General features: G+C 42.4%; 1 protein-coding gene across 3 annotated transcripts in view; it reads right to left on the bottom strand.

The window, feature by feature from the left end:
• Positions 1–16,335, bottom strand: part of dock11 (dedicator of cytokinesis 11) — a 57,843-nt gene that overhangs the window by 16,450 nt on the left and 25,058 nt on the right. Inside the window, exons 19-40 of one of the 3 annotated variants that reach the window (XM_041965548.1) lie at positions 15,132–15,224; positions 13,396–13,519; positions 13,041–13,153; positions 12,636–12,719; positions 12,465–12,554; positions 12,122–12,243; positions 11,953–12,022; positions 11,719–11,844; positions 10,765–10,836; positions 10,124–10,270; positions 9,819–9,902; positions 9,202–9,313; positions 8,783–8,821; positions 7,697–7,878; positions 6,870–6,983; positions 6,470–6,545; positions 4,679–4,767; positions 3,401–3,521; positions 3,067–3,133; positions 2,424–2,471; positions 1,847–1,992; positions 62–177 (exon numbers count right to left, since the gene is read on the bottom strand). In XM_041965548.1, the coding sequence (XP_041821482.1) occupies positions 62–177; positions 1,847–1,992; positions 2,424–2,471; positions 3,067–3,133; positions 3,401–3,521; positions 4,679–4,767; positions 6,470–6,545; positions 6,870–6,983; positions 7,697–7,878; positions 8,783–8,821; positions 9,202–9,313; positions 9,819–9,902; positions 10,124–10,270; positions 10,765–10,836; positions 11,719–11,844; positions 11,953–12,022; positions 12,122–12,243; positions 12,465–12,554; positions 12,636–12,719; positions 13,041–13,153; positions 13,396–13,519; positions 15,132–15,224 (2,235 nt within the window). Of the gene's footprint in view, positions 1–61; positions 178–1,846; positions 1,993–2,423; positions 2,472–3,066; positions 3,134–3,400; positions 3,522–4,678; positions 4,768–6,469; positions 6,546–6,869; positions 6,984–7,696; positions 7,882–8,782; positions 8,822–9,201; positions 9,314–9,818; positions 9,903–10,123; positions 10,271–10,764; positions 10,837–11,718; positions 11,845–11,952; positions 12,023–12,121; positions 12,244–12,464; positions 12,555–12,635; positions 12,720–13,040; positions 13,154–13,395; positions 13,520–15,131; positions 15,225–16,335 lie in introns of all 3 variants that reach the window. The other 2 variants (XM_041965547.1, XM_041965549.1) reach the window with 2 other exon arrangements.

Raw genomic sequence — 16,335 nt, forward strand, 5'->3', positions numbered from 1 at the left:
TGTACACGTGTGTGTGTGTGTGTGTGCGCGCATGCGTGTGTGCATCTTTGCGTGTGCTGACCTTGAAACACTGAGTGAAAAGAGAGAGGACATCCAGGACACTCAGGCAAACCTCGGTGGAGATATTGCCCTCCAGCAGAGCCTGATGGTGGATTTCTGCCTCTGATGGCCCCGTCCCTATAACACACACACACACACACAATGTATAGTATTGGTTCCCACTGGAATAAAGGACATGTTCATTACATACTTTTGTGTAGAGCAGCTGATAATTACAACATTGTGTTACTTGTATGATCAACAGTGTTTACTACTGTTAATATAGCTCGAGAGGCAAATGATTTATTGTTTACTGGATTTGATTAGACACATAAGAGTAGACTAACAAGGTAATGTAGAGATGAAGATGTCATTCAAGCTTCACAGTGGCTTTAATCCTCAGTTTCCGGGCAGAGATCTACACTCTGGGCATGGCATAGCCCTCCTGTAATTAGCGTCACGGTTCTGCTGCAAGGTGATTCCCTTCCACATGATTTAAAGCTTTAACGTATGGCATGCCTAACCAAAAGTGGTCAATATGCAGGTGATTCTGGCCATACATCTCATTTCTCATCAAGTTTCTGAATGGATTTTACATGTTGATGCATGAATGTGGCATGGTCCGATAACCATTACACTGAGCTCACACAGGCCTTTGAGCTTGACTCAATAACATTTATATACATGCTATTTTTCCACATTTGGCAACATTATTCTGGTTTTAGGAGTATTCGTTGGACATACATAAAGCACTTTCAGAATATGCACCTCAAATGCTTTTTTTTTTTTTTTTTTACAGCAGTTTGGGGTAGAGATGCATGCACAAAAGAAAAGCCCACATTTGTGGTCAGAAGGAGAAACACACTTACTATTAAACATCATAAAAGGTTCACTTGTCTTTATTAATCAGCTGCATGTAAACAGGAATATTAGTGAAATATTAATTTGCATTAGACATGTAAGCAGTTTAGTTAGAATATTACCTTGTTTAAGGGAAAAAATTAGAATATTTTGTGCAAGAAAACATAGTCAATGTGGTCAGAGACACGAAACAGGATACATCTAGAAAAGCCTGAGGCTCAGTTGTCTGTTCAGGAACTGCATTTTTGGTTAGTTTCCATTCAGGAACAGACCTAGTATTGTACAATGGTGTCACTCTACTTGTTCTAGGTCGTACAACAGTTCACTGTGTGTGTCTCCAACAACATTTGTGCAAGTCTGCCTATTTGAGATTAACTAGCTACTCATGTGGCCGCATCTTCACTTAAGATCTCCGATCCAACTGTCAAGATCAAGTTGGGCTTTTAACACTGACATCTTGTTTGGTCGTGGCTAAAGTATTACACTTGTTTACCTGTGGAAAAAAAAAGTTTGGACTCTGCAATTCAATCATAAAGCTGCCATTTGGTAAGGTTTTGTTTTACAAGTCAAGAAATATCAGAATAATTCCCGACAACATTTCCTGGAAAGAACTATGTAATTTAGCACTAACCAAAAAGACTAAAAATAATATGTAATAAAAAACCAGGAAATGATTTAGTTACATAGTGTAGTTGTGTATTGCAGTTGATTTCCAGAGAACGACTGGTAGAGCATTGGTAAAAAAAAGTTCCACTGAAACCTTTGTAAATATAAGTAGCAAGTAAGTAAGTATAAGTTGTAAGTAACAACTAAATAAAAAAAAAGTTCTTCAGTAGCCTTGTAGCTTTGTAGGAAATTACAACTATATAACCAGTTCCCTTCTTAGAATTGATGAAATAAGCTAAACTCATAAGAGTTTTGCACATGAACTGGTGTGTGTGGTTACCTATATTGAGAGTGAGGGAGGCTTCCATGGTGCTGAACTGGTGCATCTTAGTCTGCATGAGGCTGGCTCGGTTGCAGCGCATGGCCGGCATCGTCTGAGACTTCCTGTCCGAGGAGAACAGCTTCGACACGCACACCTCCTGACTCCTGTACAAACAATACATCCACAGAACGAGAGAGTGCATTGGTTTGTTTGAAAGACAGACAGACAGAGCACAGAGGAAGACACAGAGAGGAAATGAGACCTTCTATCAGCTGCAGAAACTCAACATGCTGCAGATAACTGACATACTCTATCAATAATTAATTACTTAATTAATTAAACACATTTTTCTCTCAGGTGTAATGGGCAATGCAATGATTAACTAAGCCACATAACTAAGCATGAATAAAAGGAAACAGCTTTACAAATTGTCCCCCAGCCCACGCAGTAACATCCTTTATACAATCACAAAGTGGTGAACCTCGCCCCTTCTTTCCAGGATGCCCCTTTCAAACTCAGTCCTGACACTGTAGCGCTGTTAGATAAGGCAGGTATGAGAGGTAAGACAAAGGTGCTGTTGGTATTCCCGCCTTACCGGCTGATGTTCCTTATTCCAATGTAACGGAACTGAACCAGACAGATCCTGCAGGGAGAGGAAAGAGAATGTGAAATATAAGCAGGAGCCGGGAAAGTGTGTCCTGCTCCATTTACTTTACAGAGCAATTTATTTTTCAGTCCTGGTGTATTTCCAAGAACTGCGTATTCTTTGATTTGGTTTAGTTTTGGTTACCGAGCAATGAGGTAGTGATGTTTTGTCTGAGGAATACCATCTGTTATCTGTCAAGGCACAAGGTTGTGTTTGGTTGACAGATGCATTTTCGGGCTGTGTCCCCTCATGATTACAGAATTGCATCCCCACTCACGGCAAAAAGGAAATGTTTTCATTTTTTGTTATTTCAATGATGCTGGTCCTGATAGCACAGTTTATTTTCAATTTTCCAAGTATCCTTTCACATCCAGTGTAGTGTTAGTTGCATAAAACAACACTTGTCAAACAACAGCTGATGAAAGACTGTTGGACGGGAAAGAGTGCACCAAGAGTGCAACATAAGTTGACCTTAATGGTGTTAGAACTGACAGAGCAGATACACAGTTTCACATAGGATTTACTGTTACTTTCACTGCATCACAACAGGCCATTGTGTGGTGAAGAGCTGTTTCTTTTGTGCACTACTCACTCGAGCAAACTGAGGAAATTCATGATGTCTTGAGGGTTGACTTTGTTCCAGTAGGCACTGAGAGTATCTGTGGACAAACAGGAGGTTAGACTTAATTAATGCCATTTTTTTTAACCAACATTTATCAAAGTGTAGTCAAAGAGTTCCTGCTGATTTTAGAGTCATGTAGCTAAATCAACCAAACACCCTCGATGGGAGATGTCATTCCTACTTCACTACTTCACTGTTTCTGCATAGACTTTATCCCAAAATAGCAAAGGGGACAGTTACGTCGTATCCTGTCTATGGTGAATGAAGGCCTGACTGTGCGGTGAGGGCATAGATCATCACTGACCCTCTGACAAGGTCTTGACGATGTGCAGGAAGGAGAGTAGAAGGCCCTTGATCTCATACATTCCCAGTCTGCCAATGGGAGGCATGGGGCTGCTGCTCATGGTAGAGCCACGTCTCTGCAGCTGCAAAACAGTACAGCACACACAAAAACACACAGTCAGTGTACTCAGTAACATTTCTGAGGTTTGCTTTAGAAATACACAGAGGTTGCATCAAATGATGTAGACACAGGACATGCAGTCTGGCATTATTCTTTGTTTTTTGGTTTGCACTGACACTATGCTTGATCCCTGTGTGGGGTCTAATGATTACACATTCAGCATCAAATATAACTATATATCTATATTGTTCTCACTGTCAACAAAATCAGTGAAAAGACCAAAATCAACAATGTGCGAGTCCATGTCTCAGTACTCTCCGATACTAGTTTGATCATGAAGCTCTCTAGAGTTTGCAAGCAGACAATAGCAGACATCTGCACACTAATCTATGTAATAGCTAAAGTTTCGGGGCTCCTTAGGTGGCCAATAAGTAACTGAAGGTTGCATCAGTGAATGTCTTAGCCATTGTGCTGTTTGTGATGCAAATTACCAGCAACAACCATGTTTTTATACAGATGATGAATAATCCACCCCAGTCCAAATATATTAAACATCTGGGTGCTTCACCAGACAGCAGACACACACTCTGCTCTGGCATCAGACCAGTGCACATGAATAAGCCTCTGTCCCTGAGCCTGCTTTTTTTCCAGTACAAATGTATTAATATGTTTCAGTTTCCTTCAGTGCAGAACATGTGGTGTCTCTCAGTGCAGGTGGCCCAGATCAAAAGAACATCAACATCAAACTGATGGTAGTCTTTGGCACGTGTTAAATGCAGACCAATAAGATACAACTGTGATTCCATCTCATGAGCTGAAGGTTGAGCAACAGTGAAATGAAGAGTGTTATGTTGGCCCCACGTTCAGAGACAGCAGGCACCCCCACTGAGAGGACAATGTTCTGTTCAAAAGCAACATTGATATGGTTTTAATTTTTATGGCAAATTGTGATGAGAAAATGTACAGTGGAGACTTCAGGTTTGGATCCAAAACAGTGTGTGTGTATGTGGCACGAGCTTTAGCCCCCTGGTTGTTAAAAGTTATACAGATCAGAACACAAATCTAATCTATTTTTTCAGACTTTGTAAATGGCAGAAAAGCAAGTATGTGTCAGCGCGTGCTAGGGCTACATTGATGAAGTGTCCCACAACGGGTTGGCGCAGCATGAAATGTTCTCACCTCAATGCTGTCTGGTGTTCCTGGGTCCATAAACAGAGAGCCTCTGGAGTCCTCTCTCCTCACAACATGGCCATTCTGAGCTGGAAGACCTGGTGGCGCAACAATGCAGTGCAGTAATTATTAACGTCAACAGAAAAACGCACAATTAAGTGTTTCCACTGATTCAATTCTTACAAGCTCGCTGCCAGTAACATTCGCAAATTTAGGGGAGGCAATGATACATAGGCTGATAAAGCATGTGGAAATAGGTCGTGATTCTAAAATTTTTGTTGATTTGTAATTACAATTAATTGATACAAATAATTATGATTACCGGCTGAATTAAATTAAATTTAGTTCATTTGATTTCTGTTGTTTTTATGTCACTATAAAGCTCCTTTTTACTATATTTTCCCAGACATTGGAACCAGTGCTCAGGTGGAGTTTATTTGGCTCAACCAGCTGACGGACGCACACTAATTCACCTCCTATTTTTTGCAACATTTCTGACATTAACCAGGTTTTTATTTGCAGCACAAATTTTAACCAAATTTACAGAAAATCAGCAAAAAAAGCAAAGTAATGTGCGTTTCCATCCACTACCATTATTAGAATATTAAAAGTGAAACACCTCCAGATAAACAGTTGGTGGCACCAGGCATTAAAGGAGCACCACCTCAAACGGTGGAAAACAATGTGGAAATAGTGGTGGAAATGTTACATTTCTGGCAGTTTTAGTGAGCTCTTTTTATACAGGTGAACAGAAACAATTTTAACCATTGTGCAGAGTGAGTGTGGCCGGCTCACACAGCTGTGATTATGTAACAATTGCTACAGACCAATGCAGAAATAGATAACAGATGCACTGACACACCCCTAAGTCCCACACTGTATATTTGGCTGGCATTTCCTATTGATAATGATATTTGGCAGAACTTAATAAACCAAAGAGAACTCCACTGCTTTTACACACACAGCAGTATCAGTTTGCCACTCACAGGAAGCACAACTGAGCGTGTGAACCCAGCTATATAAAGTCTTCTGTGGTTCTAAACAAAGTCTGAGAACGTAACCCGAGTAATGTCACCAGGGAAAATAAGCTAGTGTCTTGCACTTTGGGAAGTGAGGGTCTCATACTAGAGACTAGTGCTTAGGGTATCTCGTCTTCCGCTGCTTTGCTTTTGACCATTGTCTATTTCTAAACAGTCACTCATGAACCCCCAACTTGATGGAAATGCACTGCTGAAGAGCCGGAGAGCTCTTTCAACATTTAACACTGAAGCTTTACACAAAACAGCATTTTAAAATACAATGGGAAGATTCAGTTAAGGTTAGCCTCACAATCCTCCACCTCAGCTAAACAACAGTTTAATCAGATTAATTAAAAGCCAACACAGGCCTCAAGTATGCACACAGCCCATCTGAATTTTGAAAAGTTGAAAGAAACATATGCTTCAGTTCATTGTGTTTGGGTTCACTGTGTGTTTTGACACCCTTGTCCTTCCCTGGGTGCTGCTTTCATCTCCACAACAGTCAACCCATGTCAGCAAATGGTAAACAACTAAACTAAAATGTCTCTCAGTGTCATCACAGAACAAGTTTGTTTTGCTCCCAAGCAACCCAGACAAAAATAAAGAACACACTCCGAGTGGTAAATGTCTGGTGCACAGCTGCTTTCAGACTGCTGTCTGTGCTGCTCATGGATCAGCTCGTGTGTAACAGTGTAGCTGTGGCGCTGCGGTGATGATGATGGGTGACGCCATGGATGGGGACAGGAAGAGGCCAGTGGAGTATCTGCAATTCTGAACTCACCGTGCTCTTTCTCAATTGCAGTGCTGATTCTCCGGCTGTCTGTGGAACCGGTCGATATCAGGTCATCTCTGGAGCCCTGGACGACAACAAGTTGGAAGAAGTAACAAATGGGCAGCTGTTAAGATGTAAACTGTGAGATACGGGACACTTGCTCCAGGTTTTACTCAAGTAAACTTAAGGAATCCTTCAACTTCATGATAAAGTCCATTTTTCAAGGCACATACTGTACAGCCACACCCCCCCTCTGATGCCATTTGAAGTTTGCGTTACAACTAAACTGTCAGTGTGAAAAGACACACACAACATTTTTTCCAGTTGCAGAGTCCAAGAAACTGTGACTGTGAATTCTCCCAAAGGACTCGCGACGCTGTCATGTGCTCAGGTTTCCGAGGGGACTCACATTGAGGCCGAGCCCGGGGCTGGAGGTGTACGGCTGGGCAGACAGCTGCTTCAGGTTCTGGTAGAGCAGCTCAAAAAGTGGCAGGTAAAGCAAACAGATCCTGGCCTGCTGGTTCTGAAACAGTCAAATATGACTAAGTGAGCTTTTTAATAATAAATGTAGAGAAACTGTCAAACATATGCACGAATACTAATGAGTGAAATTACATGTTACAGAGACAGACAAAAAGACTACACACATAATGAGAGAAGACTATTGTAGGTTAAATACACACTTGTTACCTGTCCTTTACACACCACTCAAAAGCCATCTGTCCCCAGCTGCTATCAGCAGTGCACTCTAAACACTGGCTTGTTTGCATAACAGACATTGATATGTTGTTGCAGGGATGGGTGAACACACCGTTAAACTGCAGTGTATTGTATGTATAGAGGGTGACCTGTGCCACTCGTGTCAAACATTAACTTTCTGTATGCAAACAATGAGGCTCTGATTCCAATAGTCTGCCCTGTGGGGACACGAGACAATGTGTGCATCCTGCACTGGCTCCAACGACAAGATCTTAGATGATTTACTTTACCAAGAAATATATGCAGGGAAGAAAAAGAAAATTGGCATAGAGGCTTTGTTTTTTGAACAGCTGTTTGCCAGGTAGATGTGTGCAGCATGGCATTTAGTTTTGGTCAAATTGTGAAAAGTGCCCATTTGCTACCAGAGAAAACTTTTACTTAATGTGGTTCAAATGCGACCTTGTCCCACCATCTCTATTCCTAATTCGTCACTTAACTCCACTTCCTCCCATCATCAAGTGCCCTGCGCTCCCTCACCTTGAACGCCGTGTAGCGGTCATCCATGGCGTGTTTAATAAGGAGGTTCTTGAGAACGCTCACGGCCAGCTGTCTGACCTCAGGCCCTTGCTGCAAGGCCTCGGCCACTTCTCTCAGCAGCAGACCCACAAGGAAGTGATTACGGCAGTATTCCTCCGTCAGGCTGAACTCCAGACTCTGTTCTGCTGTTGGGCCAGACAGGCAGCGTTAGTACAGACATAGTTATGGGGTAAGTTGACATCAATGTGGCTTATTTGGACACTCCGCTAGACTATGATTTTTTGTTTTTGTTAAAGCTGTAGCTAGTTAGCTCTGAAAAATTAAGAATAATCAAACTACTCAAACAAAAACATGTGACAAATATGTGACAAACTGTGACATTAAATCATTCAAAGTGCAACACTGCAATCCAATATGAAGTGAATCACAACAAAACCACCTAATATGTCTATTCAGACATTAATATCTGAAAGAGGAAGAGGAGGAACTAAGACAATTCCTCATTGCCTACATGGGGAAATGCATAATGCGTATATTGAGAGAAGAACAATACATCAACAGGAATCAAGAGAGACGTGCTGCTGGAAATGAGAAGTTGCCCGTTTCAACAGAAAATTACGTAAAGTTTCTTAATGATGTTGTGGAAATATTAAAACAGGCGCTGTAGCCTGGAATTGAGTAACCATCTGCAATTACCTTCTTTAATAACAGAGATAGACAGGCAGACTGAGAGAGGAAGAGAGGCAGACAGAGAATAGACAGAGAGACCGCAGAGAGAGAACCGCAGCACCAGATAGATTTTGTGTTTACAATTTAGTGTTATCAAGTCAACTAAGCATTAAGAAAAGAGGGTCAGTTGATTCCCACAACAGCCAAGCTCCTCTCCTCTACAACACACAGGCCCAGGCGCATGAAGGCATTAGCCTAGCATTAGCATTGTGCTGAGTAAATGGATGTCCTACGAGGAAGAAAAGTTGACAGGATGGCAGGTTAGTGCAGGTCAGAACAGGGCAATGCAGGTCGATTGCATACAGCAGCAAACATGGTGGCGTTGATATACAGTATGGGGAGGTGAGCATCACCTACCTACAGGGCCAAAAAGCTCCGTCGCATACGGAATAAAATCTGACCACAAGCAAAACACAAAAAACAGAGAGGGTTGGGAAGTAAAAACAAAGGAAGTGGGGGTAAAACTGTAAACAATCCATGCAGCATTTCCACAGCACTTTCTGCTTTCCACTCATGGTTTTATAAAACATAGCAGTGTCAACAAGTGTTGTATAAACTTGTTCAGCAGGTAGGCGCGACTTGCTACCTGCTCAATTATAGCCCTGTGTATGCGTGGAGCAGAGAATCAAGTTAATACAAGGGAGAGATGTGGTGGATGCAGGTCAGAACGAGGTCAGTGAGGGGTGGGGGTCATGTGAGAGCTAGTCAGTGGTTACATGTGTGGTAGGAAGCTATTAATGCGTTGAATGGGTGCCAGAATAGCTTGTGACTCTCACCTTGTACCCTCTGCAGCTTGGTGCGCCCAAAAGCCATGGGCAGGTTAAGAGGAATGAAGTGTTCGTGGTTACACACTGTCATCAGGAAATCAAATTTCATTTCACTCAGCACCTGTGGGGCACATACATATGTGAGTGTGTGGCCTGCACACCAATATGCAAATGTCTAGCAACCGTCTCACTGCATAAATAAAATTATCCTCATTTTTCAGGCATTACACTCGACACTGCTGACAGGGCCTCTCAAACAAAGCCTGCTGCTCTTCTGTGTTGGTCTAATTTGTTATTCAAATGTGCTGCTGATACAGACAGAGAGATAGGGCAGGAGATATGGCACATCTGGCTGTTATGTGCAGATACACAAATACACAACTTTACATTCGGGTAACATAACGGGCAATGAACCTGTGTTTCACAAAGCACAAGTCAGGCAAAGCACCTAAAATGTGTTCCGTAAAGCTCACTTTTGTCCTCTTTTCAATGGCCTTGGATCATCACATATTCTAGCCGTTCCCTGACTCTGTGCCTCTTTACAAATAACACCTAGAGTACAATGCCTTGCTTTCTTATTGAGTGTGCAGTTGCCATGTGCTGGCCCACTGAGTCAGAGCATGTACCTTGGGATCTTTGAGACCGAAATGACACATGTAGTGGTTGACCAGGCCGAAGGCAAAGCCCCTGTTCATGACGGTGAGGCACCTCTGAGGAGAGAAAGCGTGGTTAGCGCACATGCTGAAGTATACACGCAATGACAAACACATTTTTGAGAGTGAGATTAACACTTCAAAGCAGAGTTGTTGTTGCATGACGACAAATTAAGGTTTCAAAACACTCTCAAGTAGACTTTCAGTTATCGTCCCCATCAAACAGCTATTAGTGAAGTTAAATGAGGGTGGTTGTTTTTGCATGTAGGCTTTCAGACCTTGATGAAATTGGCCAGGCTCAGGTTGATGCAGCGAGCTTCCTCTGGGATTTCCATGTGGCGGATGGTGATGTGTGGCATGATGGACAACACCAGCGACTGGAGCGCCTGGTGGAAACTGTCAGGGAAGCGCTGGGCCCGCGGCATCTGAAGAGATCAGGACAAATATGTAATGATAGAAGGATGGAATCGAAGGCATCGAAAAGGTCAAATGTCAAACAGCCAGAAACATGATGAAAAGAATACCAGTAGATATATTTTATCTCTACAGACTGTGGTTTAAATTCTTCTTAAAAGCAGCATACAGCTGCAGCCATCCCTTTGCTTCCTGCTTAACATCTGGCATTGCTGGTTGAACCCAGATGAAAGGCTGGCCCATGCAATCAGAATGTAGAACATATACAAGAATGAAAGAGTCTCCTACTTGTTGTTTGAGTGTGTGTGAGGTTTGTTTATGTGTTGCAATGTGTTCATCATCAACACATGTGGAATATATTTTATGTGTCAGATCCATTCCAGGGATTCGACCTTTGGTTAGTATCCCATGCAAAGCGTGGTAAACGCACAGATGTGTAAAGCATGTGATGAAAAGTTGCTCAATCTTAATTATGCAAATGGGAAAGAATCTCCGAAACACCAACCTTCATGCGGTTGCCCTCTTGGAGGTACTGGGCCACGGATTTGGCCATGGTCTCAAAGAAGAACCAGGAGTACTATGGAAAGAGAAAAAGAAGGACCATTGGTAAGACTACTATAGGCATTTGCCACTATTTCCCATTCCTAGGAAAGGGCAACAATGGGGATGTCAGGGAAAATCATGAACGTAAAGGTCACAGAGATAACACAAAAGATGAGAAATACAGCACAAGCAGCTACATGCCTAATGATACCTTCTCTGGAAATGGTGTGAGAAATTTCTGTTTGTTTTTGTTTGTCGCCAGACAGAAGACAAAACACTGACAGAACAATATGAGGAACAGAACGGGAACGGGAGATTCAGATTTAGACTTCCGTACAGCCACAAGAATACAGCAGTACATCAAACCGTACAGATACATACATGGATCCAACAACATACACCCACCACCAGCACATTCACAAACTTCACATGTACAAACACACAAACTCAGGCACATTTCAATTTGGATCTACTGTTCAGTTCTGTTATGGCAGAGGGGACGAAACTCCTGCTTAACGTCACTTTCTTCCATACCAGTAAGTATAAATAAGACAGATGAAACCAGGTTTGTAAAAAATGAAATGAGGGCTAACCAGATGGAGTGAGGTTCTGTTGCAGTGTTTTTGACAGAGAAATGTAACCCATAAGTAAATTGTTCCAGCGTGTAACATGTGTGGTGTTCCTTGATTTCCAGCTCATGAGGATAGTTCTCTTGGCGGTAGTTAAGGCTATGGTGAGTAATGCACTTGCGCGTTTGTACTGTTCAGGTCGACTGTTGACGTGTCTGCGGTACTTTCTGTTATGAGGATATGATTTCATTGGCAAGTATGCTACCTGCTGTTCAGTAATGTTACTACAACTGGACTGATCCAGGAACTGCGTGGACACAAAAGTGACAAAAAGGCAGACCACACACCTTGAGAAGTTTATTGCTGGTGTTGAAATCAGCAGTTTGCTTGAGGGTGGCTGTCACAGCGGTGGCCAGCACCTCATGAGTGGTCGCTGAGTTTCCTGACGCAGGGTTGTTGGTCACAAACACATACTGAGAACAAACCACACACACAAGATGCACTTTAAAGTTAAACCTACAACGAGTGAAAGAAGGGTGTGGAATTATTTGGATTTTATCATTCTTGTCAGAGTCAGTCACCTTGACAAAAGAGCGTAGGTAGTGTTCCAGGCCCTCCTCATGACACCTGGAGACTATATGTATGATCACACTGAAGGCACAGAGCAGGGCAGTGTTACACTGGAAGAACTTTTATCAGTATTAAGTAACACAAACTGAAGCCACATTTTACACAAAGTGACCAACTGACCGCAGAGAGTTGACAGCAATCTCATGGGCTTCTTTGGTTGCTGCTGTGAGCACCTCAAACAGCTGCATCAACACCGTTGGTAGGAAGTTGATGATTACATGAGTCTCCATGGCATGCAGGCACTATAGGAAGGAAGAAACAGAAGGAAATACAGGAAAATAAGTAAAAACGTCAATTTTAGTCCTTAGTCCTTTGACACTGAAAACACTGATTCTGCTAGTTTGGGTCTTCACGAGGGTTATTCTATGGGAAAAAATCTAGGTAAAGTAAAGAACCACAAGCTCAAACATTAGAGAGCCTGTATCTGTGAAGTGATCTCTACTCTAAACTCACGGTATCTCACCTTCAGGTATTTGATAAGTTCTGCTGGGTTGCCCTCTGATGTCGTCCTCATCAGCTGGCAGTGCTGGAAGAATTTGTGTAGATGCAGGTCCTGTGGAGGAACAGTTTAACTGTCATCTGCACACACTAGCTTAACGCATTTAAAGAATGACTGAAGAATTAAGTGTTGTACCTGAGCATATATTGTTGATGCTACATGGGTCCTCACTTTGAACAGGGTCTTGGCATTTTCCACCCACTTGATATCAGGTTGGGACTGTTAAAGTACATGAAGTACACACATACAGCTGAGGTGTTTGTTCGTACTGTATATTAGGAATGACAGCGTCAACATGCACCTTTGACCACAAGATGTTTTATGCGGACATTTACCTTATAAGTTAGCACTTAAAATGAGCATTGCCTAACAAAAGACTGAATCAAATATCAATCAGGATTTTATTGTTTGATGTAATTCTCTGCACATCTTTGGCTTTCACTTTAGCTTGAGCATTTTGCTTGACCATTAGTGGGATCTGGATAAAGACAGTGGGGACAGAAATGCTCTGAGTCTTGGTCTAAGGGAGTAGGACTGTACCTTCCTGGTGTCCTGACACAGGTATCCAGGAGGCAAGGTGGCTGCTACAGGCAGCTGGAGCTCTACTGACTGCATCCTCCCATCTTTCAGCAAAGGCATCCAGGAGTAACCCACTGGAACACATCAACGCAGAAGTGTAATAAATAACATGTACTATGATTTAAATACATATGCTAAATATTGGCACATAATAACCAAAGTATAAAAAGCAATGCAGTGGCAATACTGCAAGTGTTTTACTTGACTGAAAATACAGTTTTCTTGGAAAACAAATCTTTTTACGTTATTGACTGATGTTGCATTCATGGACATATAGAGTCATGCATTGGCAGAGAAAACGTCCCAACAAACTCACCCAGGGACTCTACTCCCTCCCTCTTCTTGCTGCTAGCCTTGCTGCTGGACTCACAGCTGATATGATAAAAGGTGAAGAGGATGTGGTGTTTCTCATGCACGTGGACCGGCAGCTCAATCTTTACCTGTACACAATGGAGCAGGTCTGTGTTTTAAGCTTAATACATCAACATCATTTCAGTCTCTATACCAACACCAGAATAGTGCATACTATAGATCCAATGTAGTTGTGATGCAGAGCACTACCTGTAACAATATTGACATGCTATTTCATGCCTTATTGGCCACACTGAAGAGGTTTTACCTGAGACGAAAGTGGATTTTATCATATAAAACACATTTTCAAACAAACACAAGCAAAGGCAGCTGAAAAGCATTATCAGATATTGTGATTTCACCACCCTTGTGATTTCAATCTACTTTGGAATCCGACAGACATAAATGTCACACATGTTCCACAGATAGTGCCTTTTAGAAAAGTGTGGCTTCATCGTAATTTGTCTTTCAGAAACCGTGAAACTTTTCATATAGTTTTTTCTTAGTTTTTTTGCTGAACAAAACTGGTATAAAATCAACTGAGAGTTTGTTTACTCCGTTGTCACGCACAGTGTGGAACCATCAGCAATGCAACTTTTCATTTCCCAGTCTTTGAACTTAAATTAATATTGAGTAATAACTAAAAAAGTTTGCTTGCACAGTAACTTGTAGTGGCATTTAGCTCTTAGACCCATGGGTGTCATGTGATACAGTATGTATGAATCCCTGAAAAAACATCACCATGAAATCTAACAAAGATCATTATCCACCAGGGGGCAGCAACAGCAAGGCTATGTATTCTCCTTCTGTGTTTGTACATGCTGATTTTCTCACAGGAAGTGACACATAGACAACAACTTGTTTTCCACTGATACAGGCCTAGTAACCAACAAATTCCTGAAGAATGTCATGAATGAATATCATGACTCTCCAGTTTATAACATGAGTATGATTCATTGCATTAGTGTTAAATGTTCTCTCTTGGGGAAGTTAGACACATCCACTGTGACAACCTGTATGAATCCTGACTGAGATTTTCTGAAATGTCAGAATCATTGGTGTATTACTGCTACTACAACTAATAATAATCAGTTTTATACAGTGTTTCTCAGTGTCCTTAAAGACACTTTAGAGAAAAAAAAAGCTAAAAGAACAAGACAAAATATGCTAAAAAGATAAAGATCACAGTCGTCCTGTTTGAGCAGAAATACTCCATGACGTGAGTGGAAATCCCACTGAGTGTGGCTCTGTGTGTGCATGCGGGCGCATGTGGGGACTCTTAAAATCCTAATCCGTTTGATATCAGGGCCATATGGACCCCCTCTGCTCTGCCTCCCTAGCAGTATCCTGACCATACCTCTTCCGCTGAGCGCCTGCCTTCGAGTGTGTTTGACCAGTCTAGTGTGCGATCACAGCCCTACCCTGAGACAGATTTATGGGATTATCTCAGCGCTGGCTGAGGAATTTGAGTACTGAACACAGGAAGAAAAAAAAAGTTGCAGGGTGCTTATTCATTGTTGCTGCAGTCTTATCTTCTTCAGTTTCAACAAACTGAAGACTGTGTGTTTCTCCAGGTTTCATTTTCTGTTCAAGGTTTTATTTGCCACATGCCTGTAAAACTGCTCATCACCGCATGTAATGTGATATGAAACTTGAGCCGATGTGGGTGAATGAAGTTGGGATTATGAGGAAATCTCTCACCTCGTCGTAGAACTCTGGGCTCTGATTGTGATGCAGGACGGCTGCGTAGGTGCTACTGGCGAAGAGCGAGTCTCCCGGCTTGCCGTAGATGCACTGAAAGGCAGGCGAGCAAATCAGTCATCCAACTCTGGCCCTTTGATGCTGGGGCACGGCGGTGAGTAAGTGCTCAGAAATGTGTGATTACTGACAATATTTGAAGAAAAGACGGGGTGAGCGTGCAAGCCCTACATCACATGCATCTTTGAAGCACCACCAGATTAAACAAAGAATTAAGAAGCTACAAAGGGGAACCTGAAATTATCAAAAGCATGGCCTCTGCCTACACAAGAGGGGCCTCATCATGAAAAATTATATACATTTTCCGGCCTTACAAAGCACTGTTTATCCTCCCTCCTCTGCTGGATGTCACAAAACCAACCAACACAGAACAATTAGAGCACTTTGACTGCACATGTGATGACATAAACATCCATTTGTCTTTCCAAATGGCAACTAGAGCCATTGGCAGATGTAAATGTGAGATATTTTATGAATGCACCCACAAATTCAAGGAGGAATAATTTAAAGCCGAAGCTGTTTTGCAGCAGAGCAGCAGCCACTGCACGAAGAGGCTCCGTGGGAAAATGATCCTGTGTGGCAAGCTTGACCAGGCCAGAATAAATTCTAATGAGGGGGCAGCAAAAGGGAAGAAAAACTCAGACCTGTTCAGATGGCTGGTTGGATACCGTAATTAGGATGCTAACAATTGCAGTCATTTCTAATGACCAGTAATGAGCAGTGCTGGCCAGAGGAAGGACAGAGCTCTGGAGCCAACTGATTGAAATTGAGACTGATAGGAGCCAGGATCAGAAAGAAAAAAGCCTCAGCGGGAGGACTAAAGATGGAAGGATGGAAGAGGATGTGAGAGAGGACAGGGTTCAGCTCTCTGCTCAGTCTGGGAAAAAGTTGGAAGTGTCAGAGGTGGGGGGATTACACAGATTTCAGCAAAGATCTGTTGTTGCAGATCACAAGGTACAGTAGGACTGCAGGCGATGCATGGTTTGCGTACCACCATGGAAAAACAACCCTTTCAGGGGCCCTTACAGCTGCAAAGGGGCTGATGGGAGTCCTGATTACTGGGCTCAGGATGAGGGTCGAGGTGTGACTATAGGAGCTGCATCAGATCTTATCTGTCAGAGAGGCTGTCTTGTTCATACATGTACTG

Source organism: Chelmon rostratus, chromosome 23, assembly GCF_017976325.1.
Source record: "Chelmon rostratus isolate fCheRos1 chromosome 23, fCheRos1.pri, whole genome shotgun sequence".
Classification (NCBI taxonomy): Eukaryota; Metazoa; Chordata; class Actinopteri; order Chaetodontiformes; family Chaetodontidae; genus Chelmon; species Chelmon rostratus.